Source organism: Astyanax mexicanus, chromosome 5 (assembly GCF_023375975.1).
Source record: "Astyanax mexicanus isolate ESR-SI-001 chromosome 5, AstMex3_surface, whole genome shotgun sequence".
NCBI lineage: Eukaryota > Metazoa > Chordata > Actinopteri > Characiformes > Acestrorhamphidae > Astyanax > Astyanax mexicanus.
This window is the reverse complement of record NC_064412.1, coordinates 56234466-56250788: the sequence shown is the minus strand read 5'-3', so window position 1 is coordinate 56250788 and position 16323 is coordinate 56234466. Positions and strand designations below refer to the sequence as shown.

The following is a 16323-nucleotide window of genomic DNA, read 5'->3' as shown; positions in this document are numbered from 1 at the left end:
GGTTTCTAGTTCTAGTTTCTAGTTCTCTATTCCACCTTAAATAGTGCAGCAGTTACATTTTGTGTGTGTTACATTTTTAGCATACAGTTTTCTTGTTGTAAACTCGACTCTACTGAACAGCAACTACACAGTTCACAGAACAACAGGTAAATGCAGATAATATTTAATAAAATAATATTTTTACCTAAATTTTCCCCTAGTTTAGATTAGCCAATTAGCCTAGCCCCCCACTAAGACTACAACAATATGCTTCCTGTAATAACATATATATACAATATATATATATATTGTATATATTGGCCGACAGTCAGCATTAAGGTACTTGAATTGGACAGTGGGCAAAAAACTTGATCAGGACAAAACTAAAATCCATTAATTAGGTAAATTCTTAGAGATCTTTCTAGGGTTTACTCTGATCAGAGTGCTGTGAGTTTAAGGAAATACATGTTTGCTGTATCAAAGTTTTAATCTGATATTTGTAGCCGATACTGTGACCGTGATGACAGACGGATGCACCAAATGATAAGCAAATTCCACTCAGGAGAGAATGACTGGCAAAACAAGAGGTGAATTTAAAGTTTACGACATGAAGAAAAATCAACATAAAAGGACCACAATTCAAATTGGAATAGAATTTGAATAGAAAGCAAATTTTCTGTGAGCATGACATGTTGTCGCATGTTGTCGAGTCTGAGAAAAAAAATAAACAGCGCCCTCTTCTTGCTGGGAGGCTGAACTTACACAGGTTGAAGTATGGGGTCTGTGGCGAGGTGATGGGCGAGACAGGGAAGGCGGGGGTCAGAGGTAGTGCCTCACCGACACTGCTGGGGGTGGGGCTAACGGCTGCTGGGTCCACATCGTCGAAGGCCTCTCTGTAGCTGTGCACGTGTCCCTGAGCGAGGGGAAAGAGAGAAACAGCGTTATAGTCCTAAAATACTGTAGAAAAAGTGACATACAGGAGCAAAATATGAAACTATATATTATATAGACGTATTAAACACACAAAGTGATCTATTGTTAGTGTTTATTTCTTTTATAGTTGATGATTGTGACTCACAGCCAATGAAAACGCAAAAATTAGTGTCTCAGAAAATTTTACTATTATGTAAGACAAACTGGTACTTTTGCCAGCGTGGGCAGTGTGCGGATTTCATTTTCCAGCAGGATTTGGCACACTGCCCAAGTTAATTCATTAAAATAATAACTGTTAATTTTAAGTAAAAGTTCATTAAAATAGGAAATCATTAAAATAAGGTTAACTTTAAGTAAAAAGTGTGAAGTGCAAAGTTACCAATTCTATAAAAAGTCTGGGTAAAACTTTTTTTTTGATGGTCCATTGTTGAATGAACATTTAACTAAATGTGTAATAAATCCCTGACCCCAAAAATTAATATCTCAGTACTTTTGGCAGTGTGGGCATTGTGTGGATTTCATTTTCCAGCAGGATTTGGCACACTGCCCAAGCCCATTCATTAAAATAACTGTTAATTTTAAGTAAAACGTTTATTAAAATAGGAATTTGTTAAAATAAGAGGTTAATTTTAAGTAAAAAGTGTGAAGTGCGAAGTTACCGATTCTATAAAAAGTCTGGGTAAAACTTTTTTTTTGATGGTCCATTGTTGAATGAACATTTAACTAAATGTGTAATAAAAATCAATATCTCAGTACTTTTGGCAGTGTAGGCAGTGTGCGGATTTCATTTTCTAGCAGGATTTGGCACACTGCCCAAGTTCATTAATTAAAAATATTTAATTAATTTAAAGTAAAATAGGAGTTCATTAAAATAAGAGGTTGATTTTACATTAAAAGTGTGAAGCTACCAATTCCAAAAAAATGCTGGGCAAAACTTTACGTAGATGTTCCATTGTTGAATAAATATTCAACTAAATGTCTAATAAATTCCTGACCCCAAAAATCAATATCTCAGTACTTTTGGCAGCGTGGGCAGTGTGCGGATTTCATTTTCCAGCAGGAATGGACACTCCAAGTCCATTTATTAAAATAACTTTTAATTCATCCTGATTGATGCTGATTTCAGGTTATTTTAGGTGATTTAAGTAAATATAAAACATAAGTTTAATATTTTTATAACAGTTTAAACTGATCAAAATATATGTAATATGATATATCTCAGAATCTCTACCTCTTTAGGTCGTCCTCCTGGGTTCAGCGCGATGGTGTTGACGAAGTCTGGTGATACGAAGTGTACTGGAGCGTGCACGCCTCCAGCAGGGGCGGGGTTATCTTCGTGGCTGTTATTGTATTGGCCCTCGCTGGTGGTGCGGCGGCGAGTGCCGGACACAGCCTCGTCTGGTGTTACCATGTGTGAGCGTGATCCTGTGAGACCCAGGAGAAGGTAAGCAGAACAGGTAAACAGGTGAATATTATTAATAGCATTACTAATAGTGAGAATCAGCCGCCTACATTATCTCTAAATGTGATTATTAACGTTCATATCATCACTATTAAGGAGATTAGTGGAAAAATAAAACACTGCCTACGGAAAACAATGGGCCAGATTTTAGCGATCTCTAGAAGTGCAGCTTGATTTAAGGAGTGTCTGAGGGTCTTTGCCATCGTAACGACAGGAAAAGTACAACTTGCTCTGACTCGAAACGAAAAAACAAAAGCACATACTAATCTAATCTTATAATCTTATAATTAAGATAAAATAAAGCAATCGGTTTGTCACTTGCTCATCATTCCCTTTAAGGGACAGGTTTGCTCTGATTTGCTTTGGCGGATTGCTATTTTAACGGCGCAGCAGAGGAAACTGAAACTCAGAGCAGCTTATTTACAGGAACAGCAATGTTATTTTATTCAGTAATCTGTTTAATGTTGATGTAAATGTTAAGTTTGCGCTGCTGTGTATGCTTGTGTGCGTAACAAGCAGGGGTGTACGCACAGCATACCTGCACTGCCAAGATAGCAATGAACGTTCAACTGAATACGGCCATCAGTGTGTAGTGTAGATATATTTAGAAGCTCTGTTGCTTTTTAAATGTTGCAGAGGGAAGGCGTGAAAATAGACTATTATTATTCTAGGGGTGTAAGATAGCAATGAGCAGCACAACATTGAAGTCCTCCTTCGACGATCTAATCGAATGCATAATGCAGTGCACTATTTAGGGAAAACTCAAGCTATGACCTTTGGAAAATGAGTTTGACATCTCTGCTGAGGCTAATTGATTAGCACAGCTAGCGTATTTGTGGCAGACGCAGGTGTGTAAACTGGATGTACTCACAATAATGATGTGATCTGGCAAAGCGCGGATACAGAATCAATCTCGGCTTGGCCACGTTTCAAAGACAAGATCCCGACGAAGGCAAGGCACTTATTTTGATTTCCCTGAAGTGCTGCCGTTACATATATATATAGTATTAAAGCAGCTGAGTGAGGAAACTTCTCAGACAAAAATACAGATTTCACAATATGCATCAATGCCATTGCCCTTCAAACGCTGTGTACTGATACTAAACAAGCACATTTGTTTCCTGTCTTCCTGTGAATTATACTAAATCACTAAATCATCACTAAAGGTAGAGATTATTAGAATTATTACTGTAATGATGGGTGTTAATTATGTATTCACCAAGCTTTTCTATTAGGACAGTGACTTTAAGCCTCTATTACATAGTTATAAAGGTGTAATAACCAAAATTTGTGTTATTACACCTTTCCATACCATACATAATTTATTAAATAACATGGCATAGCTTTGTTGTAATGTTACATGGCATACCTTCGTTTAATACAAATACACATATGTATATTTTAGGTCATATTCTTATTAATATAATCTTATATTATTGTAAACTTTTTTTGGGTGCTTGCTTGCTCTAAAACACCTGATTCATCAGTTGTTTATCAGCTTGTTATCTAAAATAAAAAAAATTACAATTAAGTTTGCTATTTCTACAGGAACTCTCAAGCGTTCAAAAATTACATTTTCCAACCAAAAATATAATTAATGGCACAGAGGAGTAACAGGTTTAGCCTAAGCTAACTGTGCTAAAAAAGTGAAAAATGAAAAAAAAAGACAGGAAAGGAAAGAAAGAGATAGATAAAACTGGAGATTTATTTTTAACAATGTTAAACTAGTCTCTTAATAATTAGATGAAAATGTGCTGTAAGTTGTTGTAAATGTAATTGAAAATATTAATATCCCTGCTCTAGAGAGAGTGATATACAGTATTTAGATAGATAGATAGATAGATAGATAGATAGATAGATAGATAGATAGATAGATAGATAGATAGATAGATAGATAGATAGATAGACATGAGTGAAGAAATGATAAATGAGAGGAAAAGGTAAAGGACGGCAGGGTGAGGTGGAGGACGGTGAGAGACAGGGGACGAACCGGAGAAAGAATAGGAACGATGGCGTTCAGGCTGGTTGGACATACTCTCGGAGATGCCCCGGATGCGAGCGTTGTACTCTGGGTGGGGATGAGATGGGGTTGGGTGAGGAAGAGGAGGAGGAAGAGGAGGAGAGGAAGGATGCAGGTGGAGGAGGAAGAGTGTGAAGCGTGGTCCACATGGAGGACAGGGTGGGTGGCCAGAGGAAAAGATGGAAACAGAAAGAAAAGGTGTGTAAATCTTTGGTCTAATATCTTTAATTTGCTAAATTAGTATTTGAAACACCATAGTTCTGTATATATAAACCAATATAACCCATAGTTATAGACATATTATTATAGACATATAAATTATTAATATTTTTTTATTTCATTTCATTTAGTGACCATGTTTAGGCTCTATACTCTACTCAGATATTATACTGCATTTTACATAAATAAATGGCATTACAGTGCAGTTAGAAACTGACATATTCACTGGATGAACTGTAAACATTGCTGTATACATGTTGCTTAACTAAACTAAATTATTTGATAATTCTGTGACAGGCCTAAAAAATCACATTTTCCTTCAGTAACTGGAATAAATCCCCAGTAAACCACACATTTTATTTACTTAAATAAATAAAATCTAAATATTTCCAAACATTTCTGAACTATTTTGAGTTTTTGAGATGATCATTTGTGGTTGTTTTATACTCTCAGAAGGTTCAGTCAATTTGAGGTGTAAAAATTGTGCAAAACAACTGATGTAAAAACAACAACAAAAAAAAAAAAGAAAAAGCAGTGTGGGCAGTGTTCCAAGTCCTGCTGGAAAATGAAATCCACATCTTCATATTCCAATTTTCTAAAACACTGATTTTTGAGTTTTCATTGGCTGTAAGCCATAATGATAATCAACAATAAAAGAGATAAATGTTTAAAATAGATCACTCTGTGTTTAACATCTACATCTACATGTTAGATACGTTTCACATGATAATGATATTAAAAATATTTTGATATATGCATGAATTTGCAGAGACTACTCTAATTTAATGTCATTTACTTCATTCTTTATGCACAGAATCACAAACACACATTCTATCAGCAGTTCCATCTGCAGCCACAGAGAGGCGCAGTGGAGAGCTGTGCTTTAAGACTGTGGGGACTGTGCAGGTTCTCTATGCAGGGAATGTGTGGTAGCTGGAGATCAGCAGGGCACGGTCTATTCTTACCACTTATGACTTCTGTTCCTGCATGTTCTCTCCACTACACAGCCAGCCTCGTCAGTGAGCACAGTCACGGTTCACTAACAGCATTCTAGTGCACCTTTCAGATCACTATCTGACTGATTTTTAGGACATGGCTACTTTAGGATCAATATTAAAACATAATTCATAAAAAAAAACATATGTAGAGATAATATTCAAGTGTCTGTAGGTACAGTACTGCAAAATATTGGAAATAAGCCTTAATGCTTTTTCCTGCTGGTGTTCACCTTTAAATATTATTGAGAGCTGTTTCCATCAGAATAGACCATAAACCAGCCAATAAACAAGTTTATAAACCCTAAATAAAACAGTAACTTGGCCCCATCCACTGCAAAAACATTGGAAAAACAGTAATACTAGAGCCATTGAGGAAAAGAAACAGCTAATTTTTGCTTATTTACTTAAAACATTTCTTTTTTAATGTGTTTTTTTACTGTTTAGGGATGTTTTATGAAATAAAAAAAATCAATATGGCACACAAAAACATTAGGCAGAGGCTTCCAATGCAATGGAAATGTAAAAAAATATTATATATTAGAAAAAAATATTAAATATTTAGAGTTTCTTAATATTCTTATCAACTTTATCAACGTATTTTCCTTTTTTGCTTTTCCAAATATTTTGTACCCCAATTTATACCCAATTTGGATGGGCAATTACCATATCCCAATTAATATGAACTCACCCTATCACTAGAAATGCCCTCAACACTAAGAGATTGAAGACCAACACATGGTCCCTTTGATAAAAGCAAAGTTAACCACTTTCTCTTAATTCTAACTGCAGCTAATGCAGCATCACCGGATAGCCACCAGTGCACTTGAAGGGTGCCATTAACCTATTAACCAATAATGCTCTCTCAGACTTCAGCTGCTGATGCAATCCTTTTGAATCAGTACCTCTGAATGCAACTTTGCATCTTTCAAGTAAAAAAGGAGACGAAGTGACTATTGAAAAACTAGTGAAAACTATTGTATTCATTTGATTATTAGGGAAAAAGACTGTTTTACTTTTTTTATATATTTCACATTTGTTATGCAAGTAAAGAATGATAAGTATAGAGGGTTGTTTCTTACCTGCCACGCGATGGGCCACCAGTCCTTCAAGATTGAGGCTCTCCTCCGGTTCAGGCTCAGGTTCTTTAGCAGGGGTAACAGGGGGCAGCGGGGAGGAGGACGCGCTGTAGCTCCGCTGAGTGGGGGGATACGGGGACGGACCCTGCAGGTCTGGAGAGTAGGACACCACCCCACCTCCTGGGTAGATGGTCTGAGGCTTGATGGGTGATGGCAGGGGCATGGTTGGTGACGGGGTGGTGACCGAGCCTCCTCGTAAGCTGTAGGGGTCTTGTTGGTAAGTGGGCGATGGAGAGTGCGGGGATTGGTACTGCCTCTGGTGGATCTCTGCGGGTGGGGTCATTGGGTACGCGGGAGACGACCTCTGAGAGGACTGGCCGAAGCTGGCGGAAACGGAGAGAGGTTGAGCACCAGTGTAGTTATGGATGGCCTGGTCAGCTTGATAGGAGGGTCTGGTCAGGGTCTGGGAGAATGGCTGGAAGACTGAGTTGTTTTCTCCAGGTGGAGCACTCTGAGACTTGGGCACTGGCGTATGGGGCTCCAGGTCGAGCATGAGCATGTTGAGCGCCTCGATAGACTGCTCCACGTCCTGCTGTGAAGCTCCACCGTGGGTGGGGAAGCGAGGGAGACCGGCGTTAGGGCCGAAGAAGGGGTCGTCCATCAAGCCATATTGGTGCCAGGCACTTAGACCACGCTGCACAGCCTCTCTGCTGCTTGTGCTGCGCTCTGGAGCTTGTGGAAGATACCTGGGACCATCCAGTAGAGGTGCACCATACGACTGCGAGCGATACATGCCTCCGTTCTGCCCACTGTAGTCCACCAGGCGCTCCTGAGCCGAAGATGATCCTCTAATCTGGTGCACGGGCATTGTCTTGGCACTCACTCCAGGCCTCCTGTCAGGGAGACCACCCTCTTGCCTGTCAATCTCAAGTACTGTCGACTCGGTTTGAGGCTGGCTGTCTGCCGGAGTCTCCCGGCCCTCGAAAGACGACAAAGTGCCAAGACTATCAGCACTGTTGTCCCCTACTTGGCTGTCAGGCAATTCGTCGTCGAGGATATCCGTCTCCCGCTCGGCGCCAGTGCGCCCGTTTACGTGGACCTGTGCCGGCACGAGGTGTCGCACGCCCGCCCCAGGACTTGTGTTGGCTGCAGGAAGGAATCCCTGGCGAGGAAGGACCGGAGGGCCCTCAAGCCCACTCAGCAGCTGCTCAAGCTCCCGTTTTTCACGAGGGCTAATGGGGGCATCAGGCACCGAGTGGCTCACGGGGCCAGACGAGGAAAGGGACTGTTGGGCGTCATCTGTGCGGTCGGTCTTCACGGAGGCAGTGGAATTGCCTGAGTCACTGCTCACCGACAAGGCGTGATCAGCAGCTGGGAGAGGGTGATTGGCGACTGGCAGGGGAAGGGCGTGGTTGGCAGCAGGGATGGCTTGTTCAACCGCGGGAGGAATGCGGTCGCTGGCTGGCAGACCGTTGACGACACCCTCGAGTGAATCTTTCTTGCGCACCTGTGCGTAGAGGCTGCCGTCGAGTGGGCCTTGAGTGTGAGCAAGTTCTGAAAGAGAGGTCACCATTAATCACTCAACAGCTGGGCCTAATCAAGTTGAAATGTGATTAAAACATATATCTACACATACAGTACATATACAGGGAACTTTATTAGAGGATCGTGGCTCTCAAAGACCTACTAAACCGTGCAATTAACAGGCGAAATTGGACACAGAGCTACTGAATCAATAAATCAGCATGTCGAATCCAAGTGGAAAGTCATCCTGGGGTTAGGCCTTGTTTTCTTCACTATCTACCTCTCGTGAATCTGTTTTCACCAGCAGTGGTGATGTACACGAGCGCACCTTGGCCTTAAAAAAGTAACGCAAGTAACGCCTTCTGTTTGGGAGCCTCCTTGGCCATCTGCTAAGGTGTTATAAGACCAGCAACAGATGATAAATCTCCACAGCAGGGCAGCATGTGCTCTTTGGGGGGTTGGGGAGAGTAGCTGGACTGAGTACACATGGTGAAGTGCTCAAGCCTATTTTAGCTGTATTGGTCGTGTCACTTTCAAAAACATTGGCAGCAAAGACAGGTTTTACCTGTTCACCAATTCTATACATTCTATACTGTTGATTATATGTGTAGGAATGGAATAACAGGGGTCATATTGATGGGTTACACATGCCTCAAAACTTGTAAAATATGGTGAATTACCTTTTGAAGTTGAAATGCACTGAATATTCAGCTAATTTGAGTTGGAAATTGTTTCCAGCCATTTAGGTAAAAAGTTTGAATTAATTAAAGTGAACAATGACATTTTTGCTTACTCAAACAAACCATTAACAGCCTGGAGTGAGGTTGCAGGAAAGCATGTGTAAATAAATTAATGTAATGTGAATTTGTTATTCTTTACATTGTGTTGCATTTTTGTGATGAATAATAACCAATAGAAATGCTCCCAAAGTACTTTTTTGCATTTTGGGAACACTTTTAAATAAGCGACACAATTAAAAGTACTTTTGAAAGACATAAACACTGATAAATAGTTAAAAGTAATGTTTGTACTAATTAATTATTGACACTAATTAAGATATAAGTAAACATTAGTACATTTAAATGTTTAAGAATGCTATACATTATTTGAGAAAATGTTGTAATAATAAATATTGTGTTAGCTACTGTCAGTTAATAATAAGCTATAGAGACGACAATTTTTTTTTGGTTCATTGTCTATTCTGGCCAATCACAAACCAGAGTCAGGCCAATAGGAGGCGGGGCTTCAAGTTTGTAGTTATATGCTAAAAGCTGCATTTATGTTTTTGCATGCTTAAATAGTCGCTTATAATAGTTAATTCATTAAAGTGGGTAAATTAGTGCATATAAACGCAAACAGTGTGTAGTGTATTTAAAGACGTCCTCCAGTGTACTCATTCTATAGTATAAAAATCTGAAAAAAAAAGCCAAATCTGGACCCCCGCGAGCTTGCTAATTATAGACCAATTTCTAATCTTTCCTTTATAGCCAAAATCCTAGAAAAAAATGTGTTTAACCAGCTGCGCTTGTATCTACAAAGTAATAGTATGCATGAGGTTTTTCAATCTGGATTTAGACAAAACCATAGTACTGAAACAGCTCTACTTAGAGTAACTAATGATTTACTTTCAGCTCTTGATAGGGGCAGTAATGCCATCCTTGTACTGCTAGATCTAAGTGCTGCCTTTGACACCATAGATCACGCTATTCTACTTGATAGGTTAGAAAATCTTATAGGAATTAAAGGATCAGCCCTCACCTGGTTCAGATCTTATCTGAGAGATCGATTCCAGTGTGTTTACTTAAATAACGAATGCTCTTATCAGTCTAGAGTAAAATATGGTGTCCCTCAAGGATCAATACTGGGTCCATTACTCTTTACTCTTTATATGCTACCACTGGGTAAAATTATCCGTAGGCATGGTATTAACTTTCACTGCTATGCTGATGACACGCAACTTTACATATCTGCTAAACCCAACGAGGAGCTCTAGACTCAAAACATTTCTATTTGCTCAAGCTTTTGAGTAATGTCTCATTACAATTTTCTTCCTCTTACAGCTTATCCAGCAAATATAAACCCTGTCCTAATCATCTGCTTTCTCTTTCTCTCCCCATGTCCTGAGCTGCTGCTACCAGTGCCCATCCCACTCCAGCAGAGTTTTATAAAACCATTCTAACCCCTTTCTCTTCCCTCCCCTCTCTGTTCTCTCTCTCTATCTTTCTCACATGTGCTGAGACGCCTGGCCGGCCGGTCTTCCTGGATGTGTCCGTCTGTGGTTCCAGCTTTCAGGAATCAGCCCTGTCCTTCTACTCATCAGAATTATTTCACAACCCTTCTAACTCCTGCTTTTTTCTCTTCCTTTCCTTTCTGTTTTCTCTATCTATCTCTTTTACATGTATGGAGATGCCCTGTTCCTGATGTTCCCAGCCTGGCTCTCCACTGCCCGCTGTGTTGTTCTCCGGCTCTGCAACCCTGCACTGATTACCATTAACACACTCAGTATCTGTTTCTGTATTAGCCATAGCTCTATAGTTTGTGCCCATCACATTCTTATATTCATAAATTAGTACCTGTTATATTAGCCATAGTTCACATTAATTCTCTGTACTGTTTTTGTTCTGTTATTTGTTTGTTGTTTGTTGTTTGTTTGTACTGAGCGGGTCAACCCGAGTAGGATGGGTTCCTCGGACTGAGTCTTGGTTCCTTCCAAGGTTTCTTCCTCTTAAAGGGAGTTTTTCCTTGCCACTGTGTCACCATAAAATTGGCATCTCTGTGGTGCTGCTCATAAGAGGCGTGGACCTGTTTTTCCTGTAAAGCAGCTTTGTGACAACCTTTGTTGTAAAAAGCGCTATATAAATAAAATTGAATTGAATTGAATTGAAATAATCACCCTGAAACCACAGAAAGGTTAAACCTCAGACGTTCCCCACCGGGAGAGAAAAGATGCCAATCCTGCCATCTGACCTCGTCCTCTGGAGGAAACGGGGGGAGGGGTTTAACAGTGTAACAGAAGCCCGAGTGCCGTCCACTTCCACAAAGAAATATACAGGAACCTTCCACAAGGACAGGCTGCCCAAGACACACATGGCATTTGCTGTCTCTCTATTTTTAGACACTTTTAATTGTGTTCACGAGCGTTTACATGAAAGAGTTCACAGGCTAACACTCCGACATACAAGGCATGCCCCCCAAACATGCATTTCTGCCTGTCTAAACGCAACTCAGCAGATGGCTTTCAGCAATAATGAAGGCCGGCATGTTGAGTTTCACAGTTCAGCGCAGAGGCTAAATTCTGTTGCACTGCTGTGGAAAAGCTATAAAAGATGATCTAAGGGCCATATTGATTTAGCTTGATTAAGGGCATGTTAGTGTGTCTTTGCTATCATAACTATGGGAAAAGTACACCTTGCGCATCTCAATAGAATGCACAAAAGGCATGTACTAATTCTCTTAATTAATCATAGGTGTGGTTAATTTTTGGGCATAGAATAAAATAAACCAATCAGCGTGTCTCTTGCCATTCCCTTTAAAAATCCAGGTGAGCTCTGACTTTGGTGGATTGCTATTTTAATGCTGTTCTCAGCAGAGGAAACGCTGTGAAGGTAAACCAGCAGCTCAATTATGGCAACAGCAATGGTTTTTTTTTATTTTATTTTATATTCTGATTATTGTTGATGTAAAAGGCCCTACAAAGACATGGCAAAATACATTCAAATTACTATGAAGCATGTGCGTTATAACAAGAGCTATTACTGTTTTACACAATTAATACAACTAAAAGGTGAGACTAATAATCATGTTTTTTTGTTTTGATTAGTGATTAAATATTCATATAAAAAAATAATTTGCTCCTCATGTGAGAAAGCTGGTTAAAGCCTGGTCCAGTAATACTCTTCAGGCTTCCAGTTCAGAGGTCAGACACTATTTCCTGTGCTGCTCAATGGCCTTGTGTTCCTCCGTTCTTTTCCTCTGTAACTGCAGCATTTACATTTATGTTTTTTATGTATTCTATTCACTATTATGTATTCTATTCACTGTAAGCCTGCAGAGCTTAGAAGGAACATTATGTACTAAATAAATGAGAGCAAGCTCATTTCTAACCACTGGAGAGAGTCGCACCCTGCCCCCCCTCAGCCCCAGACACAAAGCTCACATGGGTTGCCAGGTTGTGGACACAATACATGGGTGTGAAAACAGGTATATATGATGCTATAACATAAACAGATTTTCCAGTTTCAGTTAAAATAAGAAAAAAAAATGGCTATTAAGACAGCACTACTGTCAAGATGCCAGATACCAGTACTTAAACTTAAGCATATTTCCTTAATATCGGAAACACATTTTTTTTTACATATTGGTCCTTTTTAAAGGTATGAATTCTGCACCCTCTATACACACAGCTAAACCTTATACAGCAGCCTAAGTAGCATATAGTATGAGGTGCGTTGATGTGTAAGAGGAGTGGAATCTCCAGGGGCCGTCACCGAGGCCTGAATTTTTGGGCCTCTGGAGGAAGGCGTCAGTGTCTGCAGCTGTAAAACCCCCCCTGCCGTCCCCAACAGCCCTGCTGAATCTCTCCACTCCATTGGGTAAAGTTTCCCTTACAGCTACAGACACTACAGCTAATACACAGCCCACAGCTCAGAAACATTTAACAGAGGAAAAGCACCTCAGTACACAGCTACTGACTGACTATGACCTGTGATTCATACCCATAACACCTGTCTCATGTTAATATAAATGATTATAAATAATCGTTGAAGTGCCTGGTCATTCTTAAACTATGCACACATGCTGTATGAAGTCCATCTGTGAGTAATAATGACTAATGATGACCAGCAATTACAGTAAAGTGCTAAACAGTCAGAAGCAGTGTGTCATCAGACTTATCTGTCTATTACAAACACAAGCATAAATTCCACTACCTCTTATTCAAACACAAATCTAACTCATTGGCTATACTATAAGCTAGAGTCACCTGGAATTCAGGCTTTCAGTTAACAGCTGTGCTGAACTCATCAAGAGTTAATTACTTGAATTTCTTGTCTAATAAAGTGTTCGAGAGCATCAGCTGTAAAGTAGTGAAGAGGTAGAGTTACAGGTATACAGTGAATAGTGAATATTTGAGTAATGTTCTAATACAGAAGCAAGAAGAAGACTATCAAAACTATCAAAAACTTTATAATGATGAAACTGGCACTCATCAGAACCACCCCAGTAAATTGCTATTCCCGTAAATGACCTGCTCACAATCCTTCACAGCTTGAGCAAGCAGCTCAGTTTCTTCTGCTGAGAAGAGTTTGTTGGACACGTTCAGGTAGCTGCATCATTAAAATAGCAATCCGCCAAAATCAGACCTCACCTGAGTCTTAATGGAAATAACAAGCAAGCGACATGCTGATTGGTTTATTTCATGTTACACCCAAAATGAACCACACCTAAGATTAATTAAGAGAATTAGTACATACCTACATGCATTTTGCGCATTTCAAGCCATGCAAGGTGTACTTTTCCTGTCGTTACGATAGAAAAGACACACTGACACGCCCTAAATCAATCTTTTATAGGCTTTTTTAGACTGTTGTGCAAGTTACAGTTTGTTCCATCTAGTGTTGTATAATTCTTTAAAGTATTTTCAGTAGTTAGGTGAGAGAGAGAGAGAGAGAGAGAGAGAGAGAGAGAGAGAGAGAGAGAGAGAGAGAGATAAAGAATAAAGAGAGATAAACAGAGTATATTGGTCACTCTCTCTACACAAGTCAGAGAAAGAGATAAGAAATAGAGAGGGACATGTAGTTACATCCCAAACTCCCAAACAAATTTACAAATTTACAAATTACAAATTTGATGATATCTGGAATTACAATTTCTAGTGATACCCAAATACTAAAAATGTAAAGATTAAAAATTTAATGTAAATGTATTTTAATATGAGATAAAATGCATTACATTTTGTATTTACATTTATTATATTTTAAGATAAGCATCCTAAACACTTGCTAGTGTAACTTCTAAGGTTATCAACTTCATTTTTGTGATGTGATCATATACCGCACATCCCTCCACATCAGTTTGCATTCTAGGCACTGAAATACACAAATCACTGGGCAGATCAGATGCACACATGCAGACACAACGCCAGACAGCCCAGACAGTCTGGATCACTTCAAGTGGACACTTTATCTGTAACAGAGCAGTGTGTAGGAAATGCATATGAAGTGTCAATCAAATTGCTCGTAAAGTGAAAGGATTACGCTATAGAGCTGGAACTGAGCAGTGAAGCAGCTTCCGAGAAGCTGTTTTAATATATACACATATATATGTAGCTATATATTTACTGCAGAGTGCCGCTGTATAGCTGACAAACTGACAAGAAGTTTATTTGGACACATAAATGACATAAAAACATATGGTTTTATAAATTACAACTGGGATCCAACAGATATATCCCACGGTTTTCGCTTTATCAGCAAATTTCTTGCCAATGTTTAAAACATGTTTCTGAAGCAGCTTCTGCTCACGTCTGAGAATGTTAATCACTTCAAGCACTTTTGGCAGAATTTAAAGCGACTTTAAGGCATGGGTTTATCTGCGTCTAATCAAGTGGTTGGTGTGGCGCAGTGGATAACACCACCACATGCTTGTGAGCTACCCTATCATGTGGGAGGCTGGGGTTAAATTCCTGATCTGGGTAACTGTCTGGGTACTGTAATACAAGAATTACCTTGAATCACTTTGAATAAGAGTGTCAGCTAAATCCCTTATATGTGAATAAGTTAAGTAAAGTTAACAAAACTATGACAAAAAATATATATATATATATTTTTAAAGTTTTAAGTCAAGTCAAACGAGTGCTGGATGTTAATCTACACAGTTTTCTCTCCTAAAAACAGTTTATTTGGGTGAGAAAAGCGCTTCTGTTTATTTACAGTAAGTTTAGAATTCCAGATTTCCACTAAGGCTAGGTGCAGCAGCATTAGCATTAGTGGCTAACCGCTAGTGCTAGTGGGATGTAAATGCCGCTCAATACAACTACACTGAGGAACCCTGAGTGTTCCGGAAAGCTAGTGCAATATTAGCTAGCGGTTCGTCCCACGTAGCTTGTTATCACACGGTAAACACACAGACTACAGTCCGATAATACTTGTCACTTTGCACTGTTGATGCTAATGTTGCTCCAGCAGTGCTACCCGGGGTTAGCAGCAGGCTACAGTTCGATATACTCACTTCTGAACCGCAAAAGAGCTAGTGCTTAGCGCTGTGGTTAGCATCTAATGCTAATACTACTCCAGTCTCAGTGCTCCTGTATAAACTCCTGTATAATGCCGTACTTCAGTGGAGTGGCTTTACTGCTCCTTAATACCTGACTGATAGAATTCATATGTGAAGAGCACCGGATTATAAGATGCACTGTCAATTTTTGGGAAAATTAAAGATTAGATTTTATGTGCAATGTGCTAAAAAATACAGTAGATTGAGGCACACAGTACATGAGAATGAAAATGCATGAGAATGACCTTAATACAAAGGACATACATGTATTTGATTGACCCACACAAGTGCAAATTAAAATACAGTATACTATTCGGTAGCTGTTAGTTTCAGTTCAGTGGTTCAGTGGCTGTTTGACCCCTGCTGTGAGTCAGTGAGCTGGGCCAAGTCTGACTCAGTCTAACTAGCAACAGCCATGGCACTGGGTCAGGGCCTGGGGTGATGTCATGGGCAAGTGATGCCAAAGTATAGGAGGGAAAAAGAGACGAGTGTGAGAGAGAGAGAGAGAGAGAGAGAGAGAGAGAGAGAGAGAGAGAGGGAGAGCGAGAGAAAGAGGGAGAGGGAGGGTCATTCCAGGAAGGAAACAGATCCACAGTGAGCGACTCAGGCAGCTCAGGAGCCGCCCATCTGAATCAGGTCTGATGACAGCTCGTCTCTGACATGGAGCCTGTAGACACTGGGGCACCTAATCCCTCTCCTGACCTCCAAATCAAAACACAATTCACATATATTTATATATATATTTATATATAGTATCACGTCCCATGACTTTTGACATGTTCCATGGATACTAAAAAAACGCTCCATGAGAAGGATCTGTGGGATGTGTGTGTGTGGGGG

At 39.8% G+C, this 16323-nt stretch overlaps 1 protein-coding gene across 8 annotated transcripts in view; it reads right to left on the bottom strand.

The window, feature by feature from the left end:
- Positions 1 to 16323, bottom strand: part of tns1a (tensin 1a) — a 129375-nt gene that overhangs the window by 12411 nt on the left and 100641 nt on the right. For 5 of the 8 annotated variants that reach the window (XM_049479870.1, XM_049479866.1, XM_049479864.1 and 2 more), the window contains 4 exons: positions 6691 to 8241; positions 4365 to 4442; positions 2144 to 2337; positions 742 to 892 (listed from right to left, as the gene is read on the bottom strand). In XM_049479870.1, coding sequence (XP_049335827.1) covers positions 742 to 892; positions 2144 to 2337; positions 4365 to 4442; positions 6691 to 8241 — 1974 coding nt within the window. The remainder of the gene's footprint in view (positions 1 to 741; positions 893 to 2143; positions 2338 to 4364; positions 4443 to 6690; positions 8242 to 16323) is intronic. The other 3 variants (XM_049479871.1, XM_049479868.1, XM_049479869.1) reach the window with 2 other exon arrangements.